Below are 27,506 nucleotides of genomic sequence, written 5' to 3'. Positions count from 1 at the left end.
CCGATGCCCCTCCAAGAACCTATGGTATCCCGTAATCTTCATGACAATGAGCTAGTCTTTTTTGCACTTGTGAAACACCCATTGTACCTCAGTTGCTGGATGTTCTACTGAGAGCAAACATGAATGAGCATATGAATTTTGCAGGTTGCACTTACCGGTTGGGTACCATGGCCGGGCGTCTTCAGTTGTTGTGTCAGACACCCCAATACGCAGACCGAATGGACAGATGCGCCCTGATGATGGTGAGTTTTATGGTAATTTCTAACCAGCAATTGGGCATGCGCCATATTCTCATTATTTTTGAATGTCTGTTGTTACTAGGAGGCGTGCAGTCTTTTCTGAACATCTTTTAGTTATAAACGAAAAGTTCTGTATGTGGACATTTATACTACATCTACCTATCGAAATATTCTGAAATGTATTCTCGATAGACCTAGAAGCTTGTAATATTGCTAAGGGGCGGGAAAGGAGGAGTTGCTAAAAACGGATGGATTCAGGAAGACGTTCTCTGCTCGTTCATCAGGTGAATTTCGTGCATGGCCCACATCCTCTACACATGCATGCATTCAGAAAATAGTTTGTTGTACATTAATCCATGTACAAAAGTATTGTGTTTTTTACCGGATTGGGCTAATGACAATGTCCATATGAAGGTGTTTTTGTGTAAAGGTTGAATGACTTTCATGCAATCTAGACCAGCAGGTTGAAAACACAAAAAGGCAGAAAGCTAGTTGATAATGTGAGAGGAATTTCAGGAATGATGACCTGCATTTGTCTGCTGGTCGCAAGTACGAGATCGATGAGTCTCAGCCTCATGTGCTGTCGACCCATGTTTCAGCCGTATGAAGATAACTCTGCATGAGGCCCAATCAGCAGGGAGAACTTCATCTTGACATATAGTACTATTTGAACATCTGTTTGTACCTGGGATTCTTGAGTCTGCTGTGAATCAAAAGAAAAGGTAGATTTCAAAACAATCTTGTTCCTGGTTTTGCCAACTCGCAGAATCGCTCAGTGCTAAAGGGAGGTGGCCCTTCTTTCTTATGCTTCTTGAAGTTACACAGATTAGGCCTGGCTTCTTCAAAAGCTGCTATATATAGGCCAGACAGGTGGGGTCACAGGGTGATTCCAAAGATTGGCGGCCCGGAGGAAAAAGATGGACAACAGTAAATATGACCTCTCTAGATGGAATCAGAGAGGCTACTTGAATGGCAACAGGCACATGAAGAAGCGTGACTCCCAGTGGATACCAGAGAGAAGCTTCAACACTTCTCAGGGACAGGAAAGATAGAAGGAAAAAGAGTCGCAGAACAAACATTGTGACACGCTGCGTCTGAATAGGGCTATTCCAGGAAGGTCCTTCTTTGCTTTGGAAGTATTGACCACCTTCTTATATCTGGCATTGGAGGTGCCATAGAGTGCAAAATACTTGACCATCTTGTGAATGGCAGTCAGCGTGTGTACACTTTCCCACATCTTCTAGCTCACCCTGTCATGCCTCAGTCTCAATCCCGCTTCTGAAGGCTGAAGTCAGCCATTTTGTATGCTGTGCACTGGTGGTAAGTTACTCAACTACTGTCTGGCAGAGTAGACCGTTATGTGCTACCACCTCTCTGCTTATGAGGTAACTGGGAAATACCATTGCCATTCAGAAAAAAGTATGCAGGGATGCCCCACTGGCAAGCAGAGGAGGTAGCAGGGATGCGTTGTTGCTTGTGCCAGGCCACTAGTCCATAACGATGGGTGGGGGAAATGTCCTACACAGAAAACAAAATCTCCATCCTCCTAGAGGTTCTCCACTCAGGTTAGCCGCCATTTACTCCTGTATTGTCAGTAGTAGTGTGTTTCACCAATTGAGACCTCTCCTATATTCCAATTACATAGGGCTTTGAGAAATCACGCCGTCTGTTCATATGATCCCCGTCTAGTAAATTTGTGTGATCAAGTAAAGCAGAGTCATGATAGTTAGACAGCTATGTGGTTTTTAGAATAACATCAAAAAAGGGATCTCCTTCACATCCCCGGGACATAAAAATTGATTGATTGTATTCATGTATTTATTTGTAACGAGCTGATAACCCGCAGCCATCTGGGTGCAAAAAAACACAAATAGACGAACATATAAGACAGGAATACAAAAAATGAATTCCTGATCAGATGACAAGCTCACCATGAAATATGGGCCGTATTCTGCCTTGTCGAGTTTACAGGAATTTGCGTTGACCCCAGAGCTGCTGTTCTGTTTGATTTGACTGGAATTTGAGCTGGAGCTGGAGTGGTCTTCGTTTTGTAATGAGCACTCTTCTCTACCCATATACAGATATGGCTGTTTTTAGTCAAAGTTCTGTCATAATAAGGCCGGATTTAAGGTTTATTGCCAACTTGGATCAATCTGTCTTAAACAGGTCTGATCAGTCCAATTGTTAAAAAAATTATAATAAATAAATACGTTTTCTTCCTTCCTTGATCACCATATAGTCCAGAAACCATTCGCTGTCGCCTTCAGGATGAGATTCCTTTTTAGTTTGCACTATCCGCTGGCGCTAAAGGGCCACCTTTCAACTGAAACTATTGCATTGGAGTACAGATAGGAGGGACATGGGAAGTGAGGAGGGACATAGTTTAGGGGAGTACTTTGGTTATTTACCCACGCATTGACTGCCCATAGCCATGGTAATTCCTTTGCCAATTAGCATCCACTAATTAACTTTTCCCACCCCTAGCCAAATCACATAATTCTGTGATCTGTCAGCTGGGTCTCTCGAACAAAGACATCACACTTTATGCTTTGTAGGGCCTGCCAGTCTTATTTCAAAGCAGACTTCAGAGAGTTAAGGGTTTTGCAGCAGCCGAGGACACACCTGTGATGTAATAAAAATGTCTTAACCAAGTTTGCCTTAAGCCATTTCATTTATAAGCAGCATGTGTCCTCCCATTTGTTCCTTGCACCAAAGTCCTGTTCACAACAGCATCGTCAACGCCAATAGTTTTAGCTTGTGTTTAGGTTTTACAAAGGCATTTGTCTTGGTACTCGTGCTATTTCTCAGCTGTTGCCGTCTTATGGCCTGGTAGTACCATTATGGCAAATGCCTATCCCATGCCTACATAAATGACAAAACTGTTGTCTTTGCCAATGCTTGTTAATTAATGATATCCATGGAAATCAAAGAGAGAAAAAAAACAGTTAAGTCTGAACTAGCCCAAATGTAATTAGCAATTCAAACTTTATTGATAGGAGTACAAAAATAAATGTAGTGACATACTAAAAACTGAGCAACTTCCTACTAACACATGTTTTGCTCCTAGTTCTTCCCCAGGGCAATATATTTGCTCGAAGGGAATCCCAAAGCTCTCAATAAAAATCAGTTTTACAATGCTAAACAATGCCCAGAAGAAGACTCAATCACAGATCTCAGTTTCTGCTCAATGGTACAGCACTTAGGAGCACAACAGAATATCAGTGTATTGATAGATCTATGAAGTCAAAATCTTAACTTCCTATGTCTTCACGTTTGGTTCAATCCACGCATTGTTCTTGTTATCTCAAAACGAGTTACATTTCACGTTATCTCTGGGGTCGTTAAAATTATAATGGAATTTGTTGTTTTCATAGCAGCAAACCAGAGACAATTGCATCTTGAAAACGTATACAGCCTGTTGCGGTGCATGGCATGAACGATGGCTGGAAGCTGGTTCACTTATCGTTAATAGATTGCCTGCGTTTTCATAATTAAAGCATATAGTCAGGGTGGCGGAAGAGGACAATCTTCACGTAATTATGTTTTCATATAGTTGCGTGAAAAAAGTTCTGGAGTCCGTAAGAAGGAGATCTGCTCACTGGCTTCTGTCATCCCTAAGTTAACGCAGAGCAATAATGGTCCACTGGCTCCTACAAGGCTCCCATTATTCGGCTTTATTCGTTATTATTTTTTTAATGTATTAATTTAGAGAGGCCCTGAGGTTCTCTTCCCAAAAAGTATTTTAAATTGGGAGCAATGCTTTACATACAAGCTGCAAGCTTTTTCACATGCCAGGCAATTGCCTGGTATTTTGCTCTGTATTCCATTATTCATTTATTTATTAAAGTTTCTTGTAACGCGCACATGCAATCCAATGATCGCTTTTGTTTGAGAGATCCAGCGAAAAGGCGGCAGCCGGTTAGAAGGGAGAGTGGACCACATAGAACAGAGCCAGCATCCTCTTATTTTCTGATACCAGAGCAAAATTACATTGCCACATTGCCTTATAACTTTATGAATATTTGGGTTCCAATTTAGGGCTCCAGAGAGCCAGACTCGCAAGTAATTCTAATAGTTGGCTTTTTGAGGGGGGGGCTACTGTTAAAAAACAATGTTCTGCTCTGAGGTTCTCTGAGGGCTGCTGCTATGGCTTTAGTCTTTGTCACAACATGGCGGTCAAAACATATAACCTCTGTTACCACAACACTGTCCCTTTGACTAACTCTGGAACTCTTGCATTTGCTTGTACTCATAAATCTTATTCCTGTATTACCTGCAAAACGCTTCACTGATAAAAATGCCTCTTAAGGTAAAAAATGTAGTCTTTTCCCTTTTAGATGTTTGTTTCATGCTCATAAGATTACATTTATTCTGACATCCCCTACAAATAAACTTGTTTAAGCCTACAGATGACTTTAACAATATAGTAACTTTCTTACATGTTTACCCTTAGTCACTACGGTTGTACCAGTGATGCTCCAACAGTACAATTTTTCCATTCAACAATTGCCTTTTTTTTTGTTAAAAAAAAGAGATGCTTTATTGAATACATTCTAAGCGCTATAATCAAAAAAAAGGTTTTGACGTTGCAATACCACTTTTGTTAACTTTTTCAGACCACTGCAGTTAGGATACTGATCCTTGCTCATAAACAATGATTTGTCAACAGCAATGTTCTCTATCCTGCTGAAGCCTACGCTGAATTATTCTGAACTGGCCGAAACGTGTGCTGACATCTCTTGTAACCGGAACTCTTAGGCAGTATGTACCTAGTGTTTCAAGACCAGCCAATCAGTTTGCTGTAGTAACTCCCAGCCTATTATTATCAAAATCTCTTCCTTCAGTTCACGTGACATGGTGAATCTAGTCACAGTTATGATTCACAAACAAAAGTTCACGTGCCAAATTGTTGTATTTTTTTTTTAGAGGATTTCACACAAAACGCACCTAAATGCAAGAGGTTTTAGTGAAATATCAATAATACTGGTACAGGTTCGTAACACAACTAGGTATATCACATAGGATATTTCAAATAAGTTGACGCAATATACTTATGCTTACGTGGGCCGTCCTGTATCTACACCTGAGTACCAATGCCATAGTTTCTAGGGTTCTTTTTCTTAATATTTTAATACACCCACCTTCACCTGGAAATACGTGCTGCCTGTGTTCAAGTTTTCATAGCCCCTTCACTACAGTTAAACCACTGTCCACCACTTGTGATGCCCTTCTCCCAACAATCTTGCATAAGTGATGTCAGTGGGTCATCCTTCTTCGTACCAGAATGAACAGTCCTCCCACTTTGAGGCCTCTGTTTCCAAGGATTAGTCAACAACACATGACTCGTGTTGTGACTAACAGCTTATTTGCTGTTAACCTGTACCTGTCTACCAGAGGACTCACTTATGGTTGATGCCCATCTAGCCCATGGTTCATTCATAACTAACTCGTAGCCAATATGCTGCTAAGACACTGCTTAAGTGCAGCTAACAAGTGAGTGAATCAGAAGGCATTCGCAGAAACATGGTCTAGCATTTGGCTTTCACCCATAGATAAAAACCTAGACTGTTTCTCCATTTGCATAAAGGTTGCAGGGTTTAATACTTTTGTTCCATACTTTTACTTAAAGAACTGAACTTACCTTAAAGCAGTTATATCATAGTTATTTACTGAAATCAAACCCAGAATTGGTGAACATCAGTAATTTTGAAATGGAGAATTGCTGGGGAAAATCTAGAGTAACTAAAAATGGATTACTTGTGAGTTTGTATTGAGTTCTCCGTCTTGCAAATATCATCTTGGTTGAGAAAAACCTGCCTGTTTGGTGGCAGCTCTTTATCTTATGATTGCAAAGCCAGACAGTGGGTTTGAACCCAGAGTACTCTGTGTTCCATGGTACAGTCTTATTAGAGGTTATGTCATCCAGACTAGCCTGTTAGAAAATGGTGTTCACAGCTTTGAGTCTAAGGCTCCCTTATTTCAGCACCCCAATCAATCGCAGAGGCCTGCAAGTCACATTGGCTCCCCTTCCATCGTCTCATGGGAAGCAAACCTTGCATGTGACCCAGAAGTTCCTTCTGCCACTTCCTCGGATACATCACACTTTGGATTGAAAAGCTTTGCTTGTTTGGAATTTACCCATGATTGCAAGTAGTTATCCTTTCAAAACTTTGTCTGCTTCCCTCGGCAGTAGATGTTGGAGAGGATATTGCAATTATCACTGGTCTGAACAAAATGAGCTTCCTGCTAAAGTTATACAAACTAAAAGACAGGAAAGCAGTGTCTGCTCCTAGCATAGGCCTGGCACTGTTGATAACCACACCTTGGCTCAGTCTGTCCATTCTACACCTCTGTCCATGTATATAGCCTATTAGTGCCAGTTGGGCTGAGTCTAGAAGCCCCTGCAGTGTTCCTTTTGCATGAGACTGGTGGTGGAGGACATTAATGCATTTGACTGCTTTCCCCTGAATGTTCTATGCTCTACGAACCGGGACTGGAAATATAAAGTCTACACCACATGCATAGACAAGGCGCTTGGGATTGATAGACCTTACTCTGCAATATAGGTATAGATATACAGAGAGTAGCTATACCACACACATAGACCAGGCGCTTGGGATTGATTGACTATACTCGGCAATATAGGTATAGCTATACAGAGAGTAGCTATACCTCACGCATAGACAAGACGCTTGGGATTGATAGACCATACTCAGCAATATAGGTATAGATATACAGAGAGGAGCTTCAATGGCGTAGATTGAAAGAGGCAGTAGACATACCTATGCAGAAGACTTTTCCTTGTGGCTTGGAGAAATCGGGTAACAAATGAGACACTGACTGCAACTATATGTCCACTAACAACTTCAATGTTTTAGGACCTATGGCCCTTTGTCTCAGCCAAGAGTCTTCCAGTTACCGTCTTGTAGAGTCAGTGCTTCCTCCCCTCCGCTTCCCCTTAATGTGGTCTTCCAGATGCGCTGCTCCCTTTCCAATGGTCTGCCAATTTTCGTCAGTTACCATGTAGTGCCCGGTTTTCTTTTATAACATGCCTTCTCTTGTCTTTCCAGCAAAGCCGCCCGTGTTTGGAGTCTGCAAACTGCTGGATATCGAGTTAGAGATGGTGAGTGCCTTGTAATCCAGTTGAACTTTTCTGCTAAACTTGCTGGTCTTCTAAAGCCAGGTGTTTGCGTGTGTGGTTCGCCGCCACTTGTTCACGAAGCCTGCTGGAATACATGTGCTTTATATGTTGGACTGAGCCTGTTCTGTCTGGGTGCTCCACTCTGCATGTTTCTCTCTGCGTTCGCTTGACTACGCGCTTCTTTATGGGTTTACAGATCTGTGTGCTTTGTTTGCCTGACCTCGCCTGCATATACACACCTGCCTAATCCTAGACTTCCTATTAGACGTGCTACGGTTAAGACTTATGCTTAGAATTATTAAAATGATCTGCTGTAAGCGTATTTTTAACCATTTGACTACTTCAAAATTTGGGATACAGGAGGAGAGGTGGTGTATATGCTAAAATTCATAAAAACGGATGGTTTGCTATTGTACATCACACTGGAGATTAATTTCATTATCTTGTACTCTACATAAAATGTATATATTGTGGTAGGAATCTTTAAGGTTTACCATTTAATAATCTATTTCATGCTTAAAAATGCCAACCACCTCTATTCTTGGACATGATCAATGTTTATCTGTAGTTGCTTATCATGAACACCTGAGCTGACTAAACTAAAAGCCAGCAGGAGACACGCAGAGTGTGTCTGGCTCAAGGATCAAAATATAATATAAATAACAAAGTGGTCTGGAAATTTCATGAAAAAGCATACAAAGAGAAAAGCATGGAATCCAAGTGCACGTACTATAATGACCAGATAGAATGGCAGGACATAAAACAAAGGAACTCTTCTGTCTCTTCAGGTCATGGGAGAAACCGTAAGTACTAAATCATACCATCACTCCCACTCAAGAGGAATGTACTAGAACGCAGAAGGCCTTCTCAAATAAATGATGTGCCCAAAACAAAATCAGAAAAGAACTACAGAGCCACAATTTAGATATACTCTTCTACCCCAGGGAGTGCTGAAATTAGTCATGCGACTAATTATACACCACCCAGGAATAAAGATACAAATCAGGAATCAACCCCCATAGGGTTTAAATTTCCAGAGATATCAGTTTCTGAAATCGTGGGCATTATGAGAGCTATGAATTCAACTAGCTGCCCAGTGGATCTTATGCCTTCTAAGATGATTTTGGACCATCTGGACATCTTTGCACTGTTCCTATGCAGATTTGTCAACGCTTCCTTGAAGTACAGTACTGTTCCATAAGCCAACAACGCAGTGGCAGTTACACCCTTACTTAAGAAGACGGGCCTGGATCCTAAGGATGCCGCACATTTTCGGCCCATTACAAACACCTTATTCTTCGTTAAGTTGGTTGACAAGGTGGCCACAACCCACCTTCAACTTTATTTTCGAAAACTCTGGTCGATTGCATGGAAGGCAATCAGGTTTTCGACACTTTCATGGCACGGAAAGTGCCTTGGTGGACCTCCAGACCTACATGTTGACATTAGTGGAGAAAAGCAGATCAGGGCTGCTGATATTATTGGATTTAAGCGCAGCTTTTGATCTGCTAGACCATGAGTTCCTATTGAAGCAGTTGCGAGACACAGGTGGACTTGCTGATGAGACGATAAACTGGCTAAGGTCCTGGAGGGTAGAAGATCTAGGATGTACTGGGGAGACTCATCCTCTGAGGTGAAGACCATTATGTGTGGTGTCCCCTAGTGGGCATGTTTATCTCCCTTATTTTTCAACATCTACATAGTATCCGTATGCAGAGAACAGAAAAGACTGTTTTTTTCTTTATGAATTACGCAGATGACTTCCAGTTGTCAAAGTTGTCGGGAAGATCAGAACAAACTAAATGAGGTCTACCGAGTTATAAATAAAATGGATGACCACAAACTGGTTGTGTTTGAATGATGGAAAAACGGAACTCACGACATATGGGTCCAAGAAGTCTAGAGAGACTTTAGTTTCCATCTTCTCTAGTTTCATGGTGGAAGGCATGGTGGAAGGCAGCCGGATTGTGGTGTTAAATAAGGTAAAGACCATGGACACATGGGCCCAAGTAGATGCCATCGTAAAGAACACTCAATATTATCTGAGAGTACTGAGACAGGTGGCTCTGTTGATTTCTACAAATAACTGAGCCAAACTAGTGAGGACCGTTCTTCTTCCACGTTTGGATTACTGCAATGCCTTGCTTGGGGGTGCCAGCAAGGAAAACATTTTCAGACTGCAAAAAATCCAAAATGCGTCTGTCCGCATTGTTTACGGTATGAAATGGTATGAACCAACTACTCTTACCAGGAAGGAGTTGCACTGGCTGCCCATATCAGCCAGGATCTCCTTTAAACTATTGACTCTTTGCCACAAGTGCATTTATGGGTTCGCACCAGTTACCTAAAGGAAAGTGTCTCCATATACCAGCCTACCAGAAATCTTCGATCAACCTCTGCCCAGCTCCTAAAAGTGGCTAGGAACAAGAGAGCATGCGGAAATGGATTCTCCTTTCTAGTGCTCGTGGCATATGCATGCAACGACTTGCCTCAAGTGCTTAGAGAAGAAACTAACCACTTGGCTTTTAGAAAGCTCTTGAAAACGACATTGTTTACTTAAACATCGGTCATCCTCACCGTCCTTCTTTCTGCTTGTGAGTGAGCGCCTGGATGCCTTAGGGCTTTGGCGCTATATAAATGTTATAACATAACATGAATGGATACATGATGTATCCTTTGGAAGCTTTATTGCCAAAGCGGTCACCATGGCACTGCGCCGTACAGGATTCACAAGCAGTGGGCTACATAAATTCTCAAGGAGCAGCCCACTTGGTTTGACTTCAAAGCAGCAGCAGACCTGTTGTCCTCTGCACTGTCAGCCTTGGGACCCTTGACATACAGACTTATTCCTATCCCACCTGAGGAGAATCGGCAATGAAAATCCTTGCTGTTCCTGTAGGTCGAACTCTTCATGGCCGATACTTCTGCTGTCTGGCACCCCGACAGATGCGGATTAGCAATTGCCTCTGGGCACGGGGGACCTCCTTGCAAAGTAGCCATGTACATGGCCTCTCGCCAAGGGCTTCTGAATGCCTCTGGGCAATCCTGGCTTTGTCCCTTCACGCAGAAATCAATTGGGCTTCACTTTTGCTAGGGAGGTGCGCCAGTTCTGGGGTGGTGCCAGGATCTCCCCGGAAAGACTGCACCATCGTGCAGGTCTTCCGCCAGCGGACTGGTCACGACTGTCTGGTCTGCGGTAGTTGATAGTCAATCCACATGCTCAGTAAATTCGTTATGGGTGCTTCCACCCCCATCAGATGTCTTTGGGTTCCCCCGCTTCTCTTACACCTCTTCCCAGGCTGGTTCCCAGCACCCCCCTTTCCTAAACATTGTCCTCTATTAGTCCTAACTTGTTCTCAACACCTCTCTGGTTATTGCTCCCATCAATTTTTCGAATTGTAAGGCAGCTAAAAATGGGGTTGTTACTGTCATTATTTCTGTTATGTATTGCATTTTTGCTCAACATCTCCAATGAATATAAAATATAATTACAATGGAGAATTGTTGGATACAGGGATAAAGTGCAAATTGCTGTTTCCCTGCGTTTTCCTCCTCCCTCCTCCATCTTTGTGTATTGGAACCTATGGAATTATATTTTCCAAAATCATCATAAATAATGGTCCTCTGTTTTTCTGTACATTGCTTGCTCACTTGGCTAAGGCCAATGTGTTAATAAATAGTATATTCTCATACCTCTCTCTATGGACCACTGTTCCTTAACTGACTTTGCTTTTGTGAAGTGTACTTGACACCAGGCTTTCCTCTTCCAAGGTCTATGTCCGACTGCTCAGCCACTCTAGCACTTTGAGTTTGATCAATTACTTTTGTGTCAAATGGGTTGCATCTTAGGTTGGACTCTCAGAACCCATCACCAGAGTAGGTTCTAAAAATAATCCCTCATAGCATTATCCGATTGAAGCCACCAGGCTAAAGAGGCAGTAGTCATTTTCGTCTGTTTCGAGGTCAAATCACGCAAATGGGTTCAAAGTCAGGGCTCATCCTGGGGAAACAATCAGGGACAAGCCTTGCAAGGTTTCCAGAGAGGCCAGCGTTGATATCATGGCCGGGGGAGGTCCTCCACCTCCAGAGGTGGAGCTACACCTCCTAAACAATGACCAACCCCTTCAGGTTCCCTCCCATGCCTCTCCAGTAGGAGGGCGTGTTACACACTTCACCCATGCATGGGAGGGATTCACCTCGGACAAGTGGGTGCTATCAACCGTAGCAGACGGTTATTGCGTGGAGCTACTTCAGCGACCCTAGCTACTTTGGCCTTTATCTCAAATGTCCCGCTAGACACCATTTGCAAAGCAGCTACATGGAGCTCAGTACATACTTTCACTCAGCATTACTGCATTGACATTCATTCCAAAGCAGATACACAGGTGGGACAAGCAGTTCTAAAATATCTATTTGCCGCTGGACCTTCTCACAAACAGCCACCTTCTCCTAACACTGCTCGCTAATCTATGTATAACATATGATCTAAGAAAATTCCACAAGCCTCTGAAGGGATACATTACTCACTGTAATCATATTTCTGATGCTTGTATCTGCTTAGATTCACATGTGCCCACCCTTCCTCCCCTTGGAGAGAAGGTGCATGGATGTTTATATTAGCTTATTGGATACATATCTGCTTTAATACACCTGTGCTCACGCTACACTTCATGCTGCCTCATGTCAGAAACAAAACAATCTCGGGGACCTTGACGCGTGAAGGACCATGGGTACTAGGGATAGTATTACTGGCACGCCATGTCGACGTCACTTTTCGAGTTTCGAAAACAACTGTAATACTCTGCAGCTTCCACTGGATGTCGGCCTATGCATAGCACGTGAATCTAAGCAGATACAAGCATCAGCAATACAATTAAGGTGAGTAATGTATCCCATATATATTGTCCCAGAATTTTGACTTTTGGCATTTTTGGAATTCAGAGGAGAAATGATTGGTTAATTGAGCAGTCTGGGTTGGTACAGTGGAAGCATTTAGGGCTTATGAAACCAGGGCTGAGGTCACAGAGACTTTGCAGAAGATGGCAGTGAATTAGAGTTCTATTGTCTTGTTGACTGTTAACGAGTGGAGGCCAGATAGGAATGTATTCCTGTGAGTTGATGTGCATTTGAAGTTCAGCTGCTGCATTTTCAACAGGCACGAGGATTTAAGTTCCTCCCCCCTCCCCAGTTGGTAGAGGCTGTTGACATAATCAAGGTGAAATTAAATCAGAGCGCTCGCATCACTCCTTTTTTGGCCAAATGGCAATGTCACTGAATTTGTTTTGCCGTTTTTACTACCTCTTTTTAACCACAGAAAACAGAGGGAGAGCCCCCAACGCTACCTTTTAATTCCACCCCACCCTTCTCTCTGTCTTACCCAAAGTCCTAGCTGTGGAAAAAAAATTGTGCAAAATTCAGTGCAATCGCAGTCGATAAAGTTGTTATTCACCAAAAGTGGGGTTTACCCAGAACAGACCTTTTGTAATTATAGCAAGACCACCCGCCCACCTTACAAAACTTTGCTGATCATCTAGAAAACTGCCAGGAGTAGCTAGGCCACCTGAACTTATAAATAAAGCTTGTTAGTGTTTGAGACTCAGATAGGAGCTACAAATTCTACTTGTAAGAATCCAGCTAGGGAGTTGTTTGGGGATAGCTTCAAGAGTATTCTTACCGAACATCCGTAGGGCAAGATTGTGTGGTGTGTCAGAAGAAGGACACAGACTCTGATATTCCATTTTTCTCTTATACTTTATTCAAAGAAAAGGTGATTCCTAATCTGTGGGGTTTCCCTAGCTAAGACGGGAACTAACTAGGGTGCTCGTCAATTGTCAGTGAGTCCTAAAATATCTGTTCACTGCCCAAACTAATCTAGCCTGACCGTACCACTGTTAGAGGCACAGGGGGCTGTTTTATTCAGCAGGTTTCCTTTAAACAAAGTACTTGCAGATATTTGTTTGTGACTGCTTATATCAAGTCATACAATTCAGATATTGGGCTCTTCTCCCTCTGATTTCCTTCTCTGTTATCCTCTTTGTTTTATCTTTTCGTTTGCTCTGATGAGTCACAATTGACTTGTTCAATGTCCAATCCTTCTCTTGACTAGACAAACACTGTTCCAAATACTGTGCCGACTCTTCTTATGTATTTCCAAGACTTCTTGGCTGCTTTTCTTAAAATCAAATAGCATTTTGGGAACATGAGAATGACATAAGATTATCATGTTTGAGAAATATGTCCGAAAGTGGTTGAAGCCCGAAACTCTTCTGGACACGTAATGCACACCGGGCTTGCTGACCATTTTATACAACTCTCGCCCTACCAGTGAAATGTCTGCAAACCATATGTACTCAGTAATTGGATTTATTTTGTGATTTTTATTGTCTTGATGTTTTGTGTGCTTTATGGATTCATAATCTGAAATAAATATGTGATGATGGTGTACTCGGTTGGCCAGCCTCAGTTAGCGTAGATGAGTCATCGGCTGTTCTGCTTGAGCGTAGGACATTTAATTTCTCCAGATGGTCCATCAGTGCCCTGCAGTTGCCACATGTGAGAATCTCCTGAATTGTGCTTTCAGACTTGCATACAGGAGAAATTGTATTCATTGTTAATAGGGGCGCATTGTGACCAGGAATAATGGAGGTATGTAGGTTACAGAAATAGGTACTAGGTACATAAGGGTTCATTTGGTGTGCGGGTTGGGTTCATAAAAGGTATTTTTCTCCTTTATAAGTGAGCTCACACCTATTCTTGCTTGTGTGCAATATGTGTTCTTGTGTGTTGGTGAAGGGGCACATTTTCATGTGTCGGTGTGCTGTATGTTTTCTTGTGTGTGGGTGAGCGGAGACCATTTAGTGTGTGTTGGTGTGCTGTATGTTTTCTTGTGTTGGTGTGCTGACACCTTCTCTTTTAGGTAGTTGTTCAGGATCCTTTGTGGTTTGCTGAGGTGTGCGCCTTTTCACTGGCTTCTTGAGGATGGTACATAGGGTTCCATGTGGATTTCTTTTTCAGAAATCCGCTATTTATTGCTTTTCCTCTTTATTTTAATTGTGTTCTTTAGTGGGGATTGCCCTTCTCTACCTCCACTGCCCTAGCCCTCCTACTCACTGCATAAGTTTTCTGTTTCCCTTTCCTCTTAGATCAGTATGTTTTGTATTCAGAAGGCAAATATGCAGGTACATAGGCATTCTGGTGGGATATCTGCGTGTACTTGTCCCGACACATTGTCCTGTATGTAGGTGTCTAAAAGCCTTCTCTTTCATGTACTTATTGATAACCCCTTCTTTTCCATGCAGGTGTAATGCCCACTCCTTTGTGTAGTCTTGTTGATGCCACCTCTTAATGACTTTCTTCTTCTGTGTGCCAGGCTTTCTTTACGGGACCGGGAAATGCACTGGGAGAGCCTATCCCAATACAGATGGCCGATGAGCACATTTTTGGAATGGTCCTCATGAATGACTGGAGCGGTAAGGTGTATTTCATGCATTAATTACCAGATTTACTGGGCGAAATCCCTGGAGGGGAAGTGGGGGTGTATTCCAGTTCAGATAGTACTTGCAGAAGAGCAGAGTGCAGAATCCCAGTATAACAAAAGTAAAGTGCCAGTGACCTGCTGAAAGGAAATGTATTGGGAGTCAATGTGCAGTTGGTGTGACCAGTGCTTAGGCAATCACATTTTACTGCTGCTACAAGTGCACTTTGGTCCAACAGGCTCAGAGAAGAAATATTTTTCAGATCCGTACAAGACAACATTTTGGAAACCGACAACAGGCCTGGCTTGTCAGCCGACTGAGAATAATGAAAGAGAGTTAAAATCTTGGAAACAAATATTACATTCCAAAATATAACAAAGTTAATTTTAAAATGATGACCGAGAGCCTGGAATAAGCAGGAGGAATTGTGAGGTCGCGAGCAAGAGGATCATTGGGTTGGTGATAGGTGAGAGTGAGGGGAGCAGAAGGGTTTAATCACCCTCTTTAAGAAGATGTTGGTTTCAAAATTTCAGAAATGACAGAGGTAAGCAAAGTAAGGATTCAGTGACTTGTCTTCCAAAAACGATTGCATGAAATTCTTTTCTTTACCATCATTTTATATCTTTAGTTCCTGGTGTACTTCTAATGTGGAACAGAGTAGTTCTATCATTTGAGATTCAACTTTTTTCATTCAAGAGTTGCACATTCTGCCTTTTTACTTCCAAGATTTTCACTTAAAACTGAATACTACTGTGTTTCCTTCACCATCTTCCCTTTTGGCTGTCAGCCAACCTCAGCTATAACATCTTTAGCCCTACACATAACAATCCCCGACCCAAACCAGCGGCTTTCCCAGTCCCCCAGCTCTGGCAGTTAATAAAGCTTGGGTTTTTGTCTACGGATACAAAAATATCCAGCCTCCACTGTTGAGGAAATGTATCCTCTTTGCATTTTCCCTCAGTTGTCTTAAATGAAAACCCCCTGCATATCAGTCATTGCTTTTGGGGGTGCATAAGGGTTTTTAGCCTCACTCACCTTCTCAACTCACCTGTTTTGGGGCCATTGACCAGTCCCTCAGGCAGCCAGTTCCAGGGTGAGAGGCACCATGGAAGGTCTCCTCTGTTCAACAAAGAGCAAGGTTTTGCGTTGTGGTATATCGCTCACGAAAATTTAGTATCAGCTGCAATCTTTCAGCATCTCCTTCTCACTGACGTATCTAGCAAGGTCGTCACTACTTCACTGGGGAAAATCACGACTCATGTGGCCAGGGAAAGACAGAAACTACCAAACTCTGATCCTGTAGGTGGCCATCTGTGGGAGGACCACACGAGGAGTAGACTTGATATTTAAAGGGAGGCATTTCCCTGCTTCTTTAGCCTTTGATAACACACACTTGCCTCCCTATTCCTGTATGTCCTACTGTATTGTGGGGGTGGAGAACCTCCAGTCATGACCAATCGCCAACAGTATTTACAGTCCCCTTTGCTTGATAACACTGAGATGTGGAAGAGGACTGGAGTAATGAAGATCACTAGAACCGGAAAGCAAACGCTGCGCTTTAGTGGTTGGAAAAGGTTAACAGGTGCTGGGACATTTAAAAACACCATACCTGGAGAGAAATGAGACTCCCATCTCCCGACGTCAATTGGGACACCGAAGGAGACCAAGCTGCGGTTCAGAGCGTAGAAGCTGCTGAAGTGCTGTCTGGGGAAGTCTGGAACGGAAGGTTCGCTGTGCTTGTCATGGACAGCAGGAGCTGTCAGGTGAAGGAGGCAAAGCAGGAACCGGAGATTAAATGGAATGCCCTTCCAGCCGTCGAGCAAGCTGCAGCGAGAACGGTGAGACGCTAAGGACACTGAAGCAACCGATGGAAACAGGAAAGCCCAAAGAGCGAGGTTGGGACGCTGGGGCACTACATGGCATATGCTGCATACCGTTGATGAACCTGGTAAGTCCAAACAAGGGAGCTGGGACACGAAGGCGATTAAGCAATGAGACTAACGTAAATGAAAAGGGGTCGCTGACCTAATATATGAAAAGTATAATTAAAGAAACTTGGAACTATATAAAAGAGAAGGTGATTACTGATGCGATGCAAGTCTGGGACACGCACCCAAATACTGAACCAATTAAGAAATTCCTGGCAGGAGAGTAAAATGGGCATAAAGCGAGTCTGGGGCCCACACCCAATTAGCCAAGCAAGACAGTTCAGACAGGAGAGTGAACCAGGCATAAAGCGAGTCTGGAACAAGGATGTCATTTGGGGGTCGGCAAGAGTCGCACTTGCAACCCGAGAGGCCGATTTGTGACCCTAAACATTTAAAAAATAAAAACAGAGCTACTGGTGTAGTGGGCCCCTCTGTGGCACAGGGGGCCTGCCACATCAGGTCTGGTGGGTCCCCGGCCCAGTCCTCACCCATCAGGGTGCAGGCTGAGCCAGAGAGGCACACAATAGGCTTTGGAGCTGACCATGACATGTGGCACATGTTTCATGGTAGGTTCAGCTCCAACCCCTTCTCGCTTGACTTCCTTGCAGCTCACATACAGGAACCAGGAAGCTCTTGCACCTTCCCTGTTCCTATTTGTGAGCAGCACGGAGGAGCCAAGGGGGCCTGGAAGGACGGACCGAAGATGCAAGGAAAAGGTAAGAAGGCTTTTTTGTTTTTTTGTAATAGGATGTGTGTTTTGCATTTGTGAAGTGTGTGTCAGATGTATGTATCTGAATGGTGGGTGAATGAGATGTGATGTGTGTTTTTGAATGTTCTGGGTGGGTGTGTGCTTGTGTAGAGAATGCAATGAGTGCATGTAAGAGATGGTGTGAGTGAGTATACATGTGGTATTGTGTTTTTGAATGTTCTGGGTGGGGTTTGGTGTGTGCCTGTGTGGTGAATCCAGTGCGAGTGAACGCGAGAGGGGATGTATGGGTGAGTGACCGGTGGGTGACAGGGGATGCATGTGTGTCTAAGGCCCTGGGAGACTGGGGATCACTGGAGCATTATTGCGACATCCTTTATTCACTTTGCATGTTTAACTGTTATTTTTGGGCAGAGACAAGTTCATGTATGTCATTCCCTGGGTAGACTGGCATTTTGGTGCAGTCAGTCTAGCCATTGCTTACTGTGGCATGACATGTATTACTCAGCATCTTTAAAAAAGCTAGCATGAAAAGTAGTGTTACCTCGCTAGACTGATGTTTTGGTGTAGCGGCCTGTATATTTATTTACTGTAGCATGACTTTTTATTAACTGAGCATCTGATGAATCAAGCATAAGTGTTCTTATGAGTCTAGACTGGCTTACATTGGAACCAGTTTGGACAGGTTTTCATATTGTGACGTGTCACTTTTAATGGCCAAACCAACAGGAGTATGTTCTTACATAGGAGTACTGGCATATATTGGCAGAGACAGTTTTAAAGCGAACAGGAGTATGGTCTTATATGGGAATACTATCATATGTTGGTGGAGCCAGCATGAAAATGTAGGGGCGGACATAATAATGCATTGGGAAATACCCAGTGCACTTTTGGTGACTTTCATCTATTGTACTGTTTTCATGATTTACCCTACACCCTACAAAACCAATAGTTGGCCTTTTACCCTCATTTTCCCAGAAAATGTGCTGTGTAATGCACCATTTTAACTCATTATTGAGAACATTTTCTCTGGGGAGGGAGAATAATCCTCCCAACCCTCCCCCACACCCCCAACCCATTTTCATTAGTTCAGGCTCCCGCTACGCTCTGTCGCAATCACATGTGTGGCAAATATTTACACCCCATGCCTCCCATATTTACACCCTCCAAACAACAACTCACCAGCCACCACATATTTGTGGACCAGGCACCGCCCCTTCTTTCTGTGCTACGTTAAACATTTAAGCTTTGATTGAAAAACATAATGACTTCTTTCACTTGCAGTAGTGCATGCCCCTGCAGCAGCATAATCATCATGGACATTGGGCACATGTGGTGGTCCGGCCCATGATTTGGCGTGCCCTGTACTTTAATGAGCTTGAGAGTGGGGGTCCTCCCACAGCATGGCTTGCAGGGGAGCTGCCAAATGTGGTGCTACGCCATTGGGCACTACTGGGTCTGACAAAGGGGTAGTGTGCAGTGCACGCCTTGAAGTCTGCCAGTGAGTCCCCTGGTGAAGAGCAACTTATGGGTGTTTTCAATTCAAAATAACTCTGTGGTGCCATGGATTTATGTGTGCAGCAAGATTACTTTAAATGGTGGCACCCAGTATTACGCTTAGATAATACAAACTAATGGGGGGGTCTTGGGTATATTGGGTATATTGAAAGAACCTTTCCCAGCTATTATACTCCAGCAAAGTTAACATTATCAGGTGCACTCCCTTGTGTGCAGGCAGACAAGTCCAATAGGTTTCTTCTATCGTAGTGGTAGCTGACTCATAGATACATTTATAACAATGGAATTTTGATGATATTAAATCCTGGTCAGTGATTTAATTTTCAGGCTTTGCTCATGCAGAATTTTTCTCCTGGGTAATCGGCAGCAAATGCCTCCCAGGTCAGTGCTTTTTTGGCTTGTTTAACACAGCAATACCACAGATGACACATACTTCTGTGTCCATTGATCTATAGATGTTTCATACACTAGCTGTAGCCTGTGTTAGAGATTTCGGTTACCCTGTTACAAATACTGCATTATGTATATTTTACACATAGACCCCACGTCGAATTGACATCCTCCAAATGTGTAATCGTGGAGAAATCATGCCTCCCTCTGTTCCTCGGTTCTTATATCTGGCAGAAATGAGAGCACCTGCAAACAAACGGATGCTAGATGCATCTGAAAAACCTTAATCTCGTTTGCCATCACTTCCTGTGATGCCACTTGGGGCAGGGTCAAATTACATCACTTACTGTGTTGTCATCAGGGGCCAAAGGTCATGTGATGTTACCTCCGCTACGCCTGGCATTTTGGTGAAATTGTCCCTGACTGGGACCTGCACCCAATTGACCAAGCAAGAAAGTCCTGGCAAGAGAGTAAACAAGCCATACAGCGACTGCTGAACTTGGGAAAGGGGGAAAGAAGTTCCCAAAATGTGAGGAATTTAGGGGAAGGAGGTCTCAAAATATAAAAAACAAGAATCCTTGTGACCAGGGTTGGATCCCCTTCCCCTGAATCAATTCAGGATATTTCAAACCAAGTTCAATTTCAGAAAAGTTCTTTTCACTCGCCAGGTTTTACTCAAAGTGGAATACACAGTTGTTTTCATCCAATATGTCCTTCACTTGGGAAAGTGACTTTCTTAGTTCCAAAAAGGTTTCTCACTCTTGGGACAATTGTTAAAGCTTTCACAACCTTCTACTTGGTAAACCAACATGTTTTTTTTGGTCATATATCAAATTGGAAAGTCAATGGAAACGATTATTTTACCAGAAGACCAATCCCTTTTTTCACATTGTATTTCTTCTTCAAAAGTAACACAGTACACAGGATGATTCATTCAGAACTTCTACTTTAGTCAGGATGGTTATTTGACAGAAAAACTAAATTTTAATAAAAAAGAACAGCCAACACGTGTGTTCACCTCATGGTCTTCTTCCATGCTATGGCGAACATAACATGACAAACATAAAACAATATAATGTAATATTACATTAATTGGAAATTAGCAAAATACATATCCTCCATTTACATAATTAAGAAACGATGATCACAAGCACCAGGAGCATTAGGGTTGGAAAGATAACCAAAATTGTCATAAGAAAACAGTCCAATCAAACAAAAACAAAAATAAATTGAACCTGCATCAATCATCCGTTAGTTAAACACCACTCCTGTATTGATGTACTTGGAGGACAGAGTAAATGAACCAGAACCTACAGTACACAATGTGTTAACTGAGTTTAATATAAAACAGAAATCTATGCATATGAAACTTCACTCCGATATTAGGGACTCACCAGTGCACCTACAACAATGTCAGTTATTCAAGGTGAGTTTAAAAACAAACCTCGTTCCCAAAAATCTGTTCATGGTCTCAAAACAGTCAGCAGGGCCCATTGGAGTAGATGAGGGGGAGGGGACATCTGATAAAAGTAAAGATTTTTTCTAACGGTTCATCCCAAGTATACAGGCTATGGTATCAGGCAAACATTGATACAGCTTCTTGGTAACAATGGCAACCACTATATCTGCTGTTCCACCATTTATACTACAGCAGTACAAAATATATTAAATTAAACTATTTATATTGCGCTTTAGGCAGGACTTTAGCTTTAAAGTGCGAGGCTGGATATCAAACTCGTGCTGCCTGGCATTGTATTGTCTTCAAGACCAGGGCATTGCCCCTGAGCTATCCTTATGATTTATGGCTAATGCTTATTTGCTCTAGCTGCTACCTGGCTCCTCTGCATCTTCTCATAGCCTTCCAGGGCATCTTTCAATGCGAATTCAAGCCTCTAAGGAAAGAGCTGAGGTATGGCAGTATGTCCTTGATGAAAGGTATAGTTCTCCAGGATCCTGTCCCCTTTTCTCCATACTTGTGGGATGTCTTCCCGAGATGGGACTAGTGGAAACCCTCTCTAATTCATAAAGCAAAGCCAGTGTACATACGTGGGACATTTCTGCTTGGCTGCGCTCTCCAGCTTTGCATGCCAGTCCTTTTCTCTGCAACAGGCTGGTCTCCTTTTCCATAGTAGCGTGTCTGGAACACTCTTCATTTTTTAATTTTTGTTCTTCGTCCAACTTCTCGCTACTTCCATTTGACACTTGTTAACACAGAAATGTCAAAGTAAAAGTTATGGATGTGCCCCTTTGCAGGGGTAGATATCTGCATGCTCTGCCTTGACGGCCTTGCACAGGACCATCTATGGAACCTCTGTGTGGCTTGTGGCACACTTTCTTTCAGGGCTCTTCCATGTGACTTCTGCTTTGGAGAGCGGACTCTGGTCAAGTAAGTTAGGCAGTATGGTGAGTCGCTTTTTCAACGCTCTTTCATTTGTCAAATAAAATCAAAGGCACTGAGGTTCCATTGATGAACTAGGAAATGACAGTTTGAACCAGTAGGGTACTGGAAAAGGTATAACATAGATGAACTGGGGAAAAACTGGCAAAGACCTCTTCGGATAAAGGGCCAATTAAGGTGTGTCAGGGGCCCTCTGGGACTAAACTAAAATTGCTCCGTGGTCTCTGGGGCCATTCTGGGAATGCAGAGACTTCCAGGAGCAATCAGCACATTGATGGGGAGCAGTACAATGTCACAGGTCGGATGTCAAGAAATAAGATGTGCCCTTGGGTTTCTGGGGTGTCACAAACCTGTTCCATCCATTCTGTAACCTCAATGATGCCACTGGTACTAGAGCCTTGTTTGAGGCCGGTCATGGCCTATTTTTTTAATTTACAATAAAGTGAGCACACAGCCAAAAACAAAATGTAATGCATTCTCTACCTGACAAAAACGGGAAGGCCGTGTACCTTTTCCCTGCCACTATAATCGCTGCTTAGTTTTCACTTGATGTCTGTAACTGGCACAGAGAAAAGTACAAGGAGAAGGTTAGAAAGATTGGTAGAAAGGGGACAATTGGGAGAAGGGGTGTCATGAGGTATGAGCTTAAGGAACGATGATGAGAAGTGGTCATGAGGAGGACTTTGAGACAAGTGTCCAGACCAAACCAGGGCTTTGTTAGTGAAATGGCTGGTAGAAAAGGATTGTGCTGTCAAGGTTAGAGTAATAGGAAAACCTGGTTGGTAGGGGAGGAAATGAGGTAAGAGAGAGAATGTGGTGTGCCGAATCCTCGGATGTCTTCCCTTCTCCCCTATGGGAGGGAGACCCTTCTCATGAGGCCAGGGAGGTGAGGCCGCTATCCGATAGTCCCCTTGGGGGCAGTTCTGTCAGAATGTACCAAAGTATTAACTGAAAAGGATACAATACTCAAAAGGATACAGGAGGTAGGGTCTTCCGGATCCCTGTTCACACGATTTGATAGTTGTGAAGTCAATTGAAGACCTTCCAAATGATATAACCCTCTGGCTGATAAAACAGACAGAGCGATGGATCACTGGAAAGGGCGTGGGTAAGGTATAGTAAGCCTGCCTAGGACAAATTAAAGTATCATGAATAACTGCTCCAACCTGAGTATGATGAATTAGATAATGACAGGAATGTTCACACTGACCTTTGGTTTAGGGTAGAATAATCCAGAAGTCTCTTGATGGATTTGAATGACGAACAAACGACAAGGAAGGGAAAATTAGTAAGGGAGACTTATCCCGAACGGAACGAGGCTCACGCTAGATACGGGTTGAATTTACCACAGGATAGCGTCCAAAAGTTCAGTTCAATGTCACCTTCCAATAATCCTTGAAAAGCTTCCTTCCCACTACAGGGATCAATCCTTCTGTTAATTCCACAGATGCAGGAGTTAGAATTAGCGCTCTTTTTAAGGAAAAACAAAGTACACGCGGTTATAAACAGCCGCGAAGAAAATAATGTTTGAAGACAACGTGCGCGTGTGGATTTTACACGCGGGCAGGATTCGCGCAGTCTGGGCCAGCCGCGTGTGAAGACAACGTGCGCGTGTGGATTTTACACGCGGGCAGGATTTACGCAGTCTTGGCCAGCCGCACTTGAAGACAGAGAGCGCGTGTGGATATTACACGCGGGCAGGATTCACGCAGTCTGGGCCAGCCGCGAGTGAAGACAACGTGCGCGTGTGGATTTTACACGCGGGCAGGATTCACGCAGTCTGGGCCAGCCGCGAGTGAAGACAACGTGCGCGTGTGGATTTTACACGCGGGCAGGATTTACGCAGCCTTGGCCAGCCGCACTTGAAGACAGAGAGCGCGTGTGGATTTTACACGCGGGCAGGATTTACGCAGTCTGGGCCAGCCGCACTTGAAGACAGAGAGCGCGTGTGGAATTACACGCGGGCGGTGTTCCCGCAGTCCGGAACAGCCGCGTTTCAAGACAACGTGCGCGTGTGGAATTACACGCGGGCAGGATTTTCGCAGTCCGGGCCAGCCGCATATGAAGACGGAGTGTACGTGTGGATGTACACGCGGGCAGGATTCCCGCAGTCCGGACCAGCCACGCTTGAAGACAGAAAACGCGTGTGAATTATCACGCGAAGGAATAGCTCCAGGAATCAGCGTGTGGCGGAACACACGCTATTGAAGGCCCAAAAGTAGCTGTAGAAATATGCCAGGATGCAGATCAGAGGTTCAGCTACACAACGCCAATAGATTCGATCAGAAGCAGCGAGTGAAGTTTCTACGCTGCTTAAATACGTAATACCGTAGTTCACGTGACGAAGCAAAAGTCACGTGAAGTTAGCGACGTGAAAAGTGCAAACGTCGTTTTCCCGGTAACGTATCGAATAACCTCCATTTGGAATAGAACGGTCTAGCTGTTCTACGAGCGTAGCGTCCAGCATGCATGACAGTGCCATCCCCCAAAGGAACAACCTCTCCCCTTCTTGTGTGAAAGCGCTTCAATAAAGCAGGAGCATGAATATTAGAAAGAGGTTCCCAGGACCTATCTTCGGGACCATAGCCCTTCCAATCCACCAGATAATATGGTCTACCAGAACGTAGTTTCATATCCAGTATGTCTTGTACCTCGTATTCATCTGAACCCCGCACAGAAATAGCAACAGGCCGTACAGGCAGTCTAGTAGCTTCAGAAAATGGCTTAATGAGTGACACGTGGAATACAGGATGCACTCGCCATCGTTGTGGCAAAGCCAGACGTACAGCAGCAGGATTAAGAACTTGGAGCACTACATACGGACCAATGTATTTAGGCAACAATTTCTTTTTGCCTGGAATTCTTAAGTTCTTAGTGGACAGCCAGACTTTCATACCAGCCTTATAGACAGGTGCGGGTACTCTATGAGCATCGGCATAGAACTTGTCACGTCGTTTAGCCTGCTCCAATTGCTGCTTCACTTTTCTCTGTAATCTCTTCAGATCACGAAAAGTACGGCCTGCGGCAGGCGTGTCCAAGGATAGACCGGAATCCAGAGGTATTGATCGGGGGTGTTGTCCATAGAGAGCATAGAACGGTGAAGTGCCTATGGCACTATGATAAGAGTTGTTATAGGCGAATTCAGCCGCCGTTAGTACCGTGAGCCAATCCGATTGGTATTGCAAACACAGACACCGCAGATATTGTTCCATAGTACAATTGACCCTTTCAGTCTGTCCGTCAGTTTGAGGATGATAAGCACTGGACATTCTATCATCAATCAGTAATGCAGATGTTAAAGCTCTCCAAAAGCGTGACGCAAACTGTGAGCCCCTGTCTGTAATGATTATTGATGGTAGACCAAAGAAACGAAATATATGTTGGATGAATAGTTCAGCCAAAACAGCAGCAGTCGGTAAACCAATACAGGGAATAAAAAGAGCCAATTTAGTGAAATAATCCACTACGACCCATATGGTATCATATCTCTGATTTGGGGGGAGTTCTACCACAAAGTCCATAGATATCATGTCCCATGGTTTGTTAGGGACAGGTAGGGACTGGAGTAAGCCCACTGGTTTACCAGGAGTATTTTTACATTGGATGCATACAGAACAAGAAGATACATAGTCTATAACATCTTTTGCCATGGATGGCCACCAGCACCACCTTTTGAGCAGCTCCAGTGTTTTCTTCCGTCCAGGATGGGCTGCAATCAAGGAATCATGATTCCATTTGAGGGCTTTATTCCGCATTGAAGGAGTTGGTAGATAAAGTACTCCTTGTGTGAATGGTAAACCGTTATGTACGTCCAGATTCATATCCTGGACTACTTGTGGATTAATTTTTACCCACTCTTGTACTTCGGTTTTTAGGGATGGTTGAACAGAACAACTACATATTACATGATCTGCCAACAGCTGAATCTGTACTTGTTTTTCTTCCTGCGCCTCTTCACTCATACGGGACAAAGCGTCCGACTTAACATGTTCTCGGGCAGGACGATAGGTGACCTGGAAATCGTATTGGGCAAAAAAGACATGCCATCTGGCCTGACGGGCCGTAAGGCATTTCATGGATTTGAATGCTTGGAGATTTCTATGGTCAGAGTACACCAACACCTGTTGTTTGGCCCCAAGAAGATGCCATTCTCGGAAAGCATCTTTGATAGCCAGTAGTTCCCGCTCAGTGACGGTGTAGTTCCGTTCATATGAGGTGAGTTTGCGAGAGAAGAAAGCCACTGGGTGTTCCTCCTTGGTTTCTGTGCAAACTTGCGAGAGTACTGCACCAATAGCGACACTGGATGCATCCGCTTCAACGACAAACTGGCGATCAGGATCCGGATGTTGAAGCACGGGTGCAGTGGTAAATGCTTCCTTCAGCTTTTCGAATGCTGCTTGGGCATGTTGGTTCCAACAGAAAGGAACTTTAGAACTAGTTAAAGCCGTCAAAGGAGCTACTGTTTTGGAAAAGGAATGGATAAATCTGCGATAGAAATTCGCAAAGCCTAAGAAAGACTGTAGCGACTTGACATTATGCGGAATCGGCCAATTCAAGACGGCCTTTACCTTGGAACGACTCATTCGAGCACCTAGATTGGTAATGTCGTAACCAAGGAATTCCACTTCCTGTGAATGAAAGACACATTTTTCGGCTTTCACATAAAGATGGTTCTCCCTGAGTCTTTGTAGGACTGTAGAAACATGTTTGACGTGTTCCGATAAAGATGAGTAGATCAGAATGTCATCCAGATAGATAACCACAAATTGGTCCATTATGTCTCTGAATATATCATTCATGAAGAATTGAAATGTGGCGGGAGCGTTGCACAGACCAAAAGGCATCACCAAATATTCGTAAAGACCATATCGTGTCTTAAAAGCGGTCTTCCATTCGTCGCCTTCACGAATGCGAACCAAATTGTATGCACCTCGCAAGTCCAATTTGGTGAAATAACTGGAAGTGCCTAATTGATCCAATAGAACGTTTATTAGTGGTAAGGGGTATTGGTTTTTGATGGTGATATCATTAAGTGCCCTGTAATCAATGCAAGGTCTGAGATCTCCCTCTTTCTTAGGAACAAAGAATAGAGGGGATGCAGCAGGTGATTGTGAGGGCCGTATAAAGCCCATTGCTAGCGCTTTATCAATGTATTCTTTTAACACAACATCTTCTTTAGGTGTTAGTGAATAAACACGACCTGTAGGAATTTTGGCACCAGGAATCAATTCGATAGGACAGTCGTACTGTCGATGAGGAGGTAATTGTTCTGCCTGGCCTTTATCAAAGACATCAGCATAATCAGCGTATTCGCATGGTATGATATTGTCGCATTGATGTACAACGCTGATAGTTGAATCCTCCACCATAGAGGCCAATATGTGTTGTTTATTTGACACCTCCTGACTGGTAAAGCAATGTTCATTGCAATGAATCGAAGGATATTGGAGCGATCCCGAAACCCAGTCAACAGCAGGATTGTGAAGGGTTAACCATGCAAGACCAAGTATGATCTCGTACTGTGGAGCAGCAATAACATCGAAGATGATTTCTTCTGAATGATTATTCGATAACGTCATCTGAACAGGTACCGTCTCCTGGGTTACCATACCAGAAGTCAAAACAGATCCGTCCACGGTGTTCACCGTTTCAGGTCTTTTTTTTTTTACAAGGGGTAAGGAACAGTTCTTGGCATAAGTGATGTCTATGTA

General features: G+C 43.5%; 1 protein-coding gene across 1 annotated transcript in view; it reads left to right on the top strand.

The window, feature by feature from the left end:
• The window catches only part of FAH (fumarylacetoacetate hydrolase), a 173,613-nt gene that overhangs the window by 65,184 nt on the left and 80,923 nt on the right, over window positions 1-27,506 (top strand). The window contains exons 6-8 of the mRNA XM_069624175.1: window positions 145-242; window positions 7,310-7,362; window positions 14,750-14,849. Coding sequence (XP_069480276.1) covers window positions 145-242; window positions 7,310-7,362; window positions 14,750-14,849 — 251 coding nt within the window. The remainder of the gene's footprint in view (window positions 1-144; window positions 243-7,309; window positions 7,363-14,749; window positions 14,850-27,506) is intronic.

Source organism: Ambystoma mexicanum, chromosome 11, assembly GCF_040938575.1.
Source record: "Ambystoma mexicanum isolate Mex_15411 chromosome 11, UKY_AmexF1_1, whole genome shotgun sequence".
In the NCBI taxonomy this organism is placed as follows: domain Eukaryota; kingdom Metazoa; phylum Chordata; class Amphibia; order Caudata; family Ambystomatidae; genus Ambystoma; species Ambystoma mexicanum.
The sequence above is the reverse complement of the archived record's forward strand: the minus strand, read 5'-3'. Positions and strand labels throughout refer to the sequence as shown.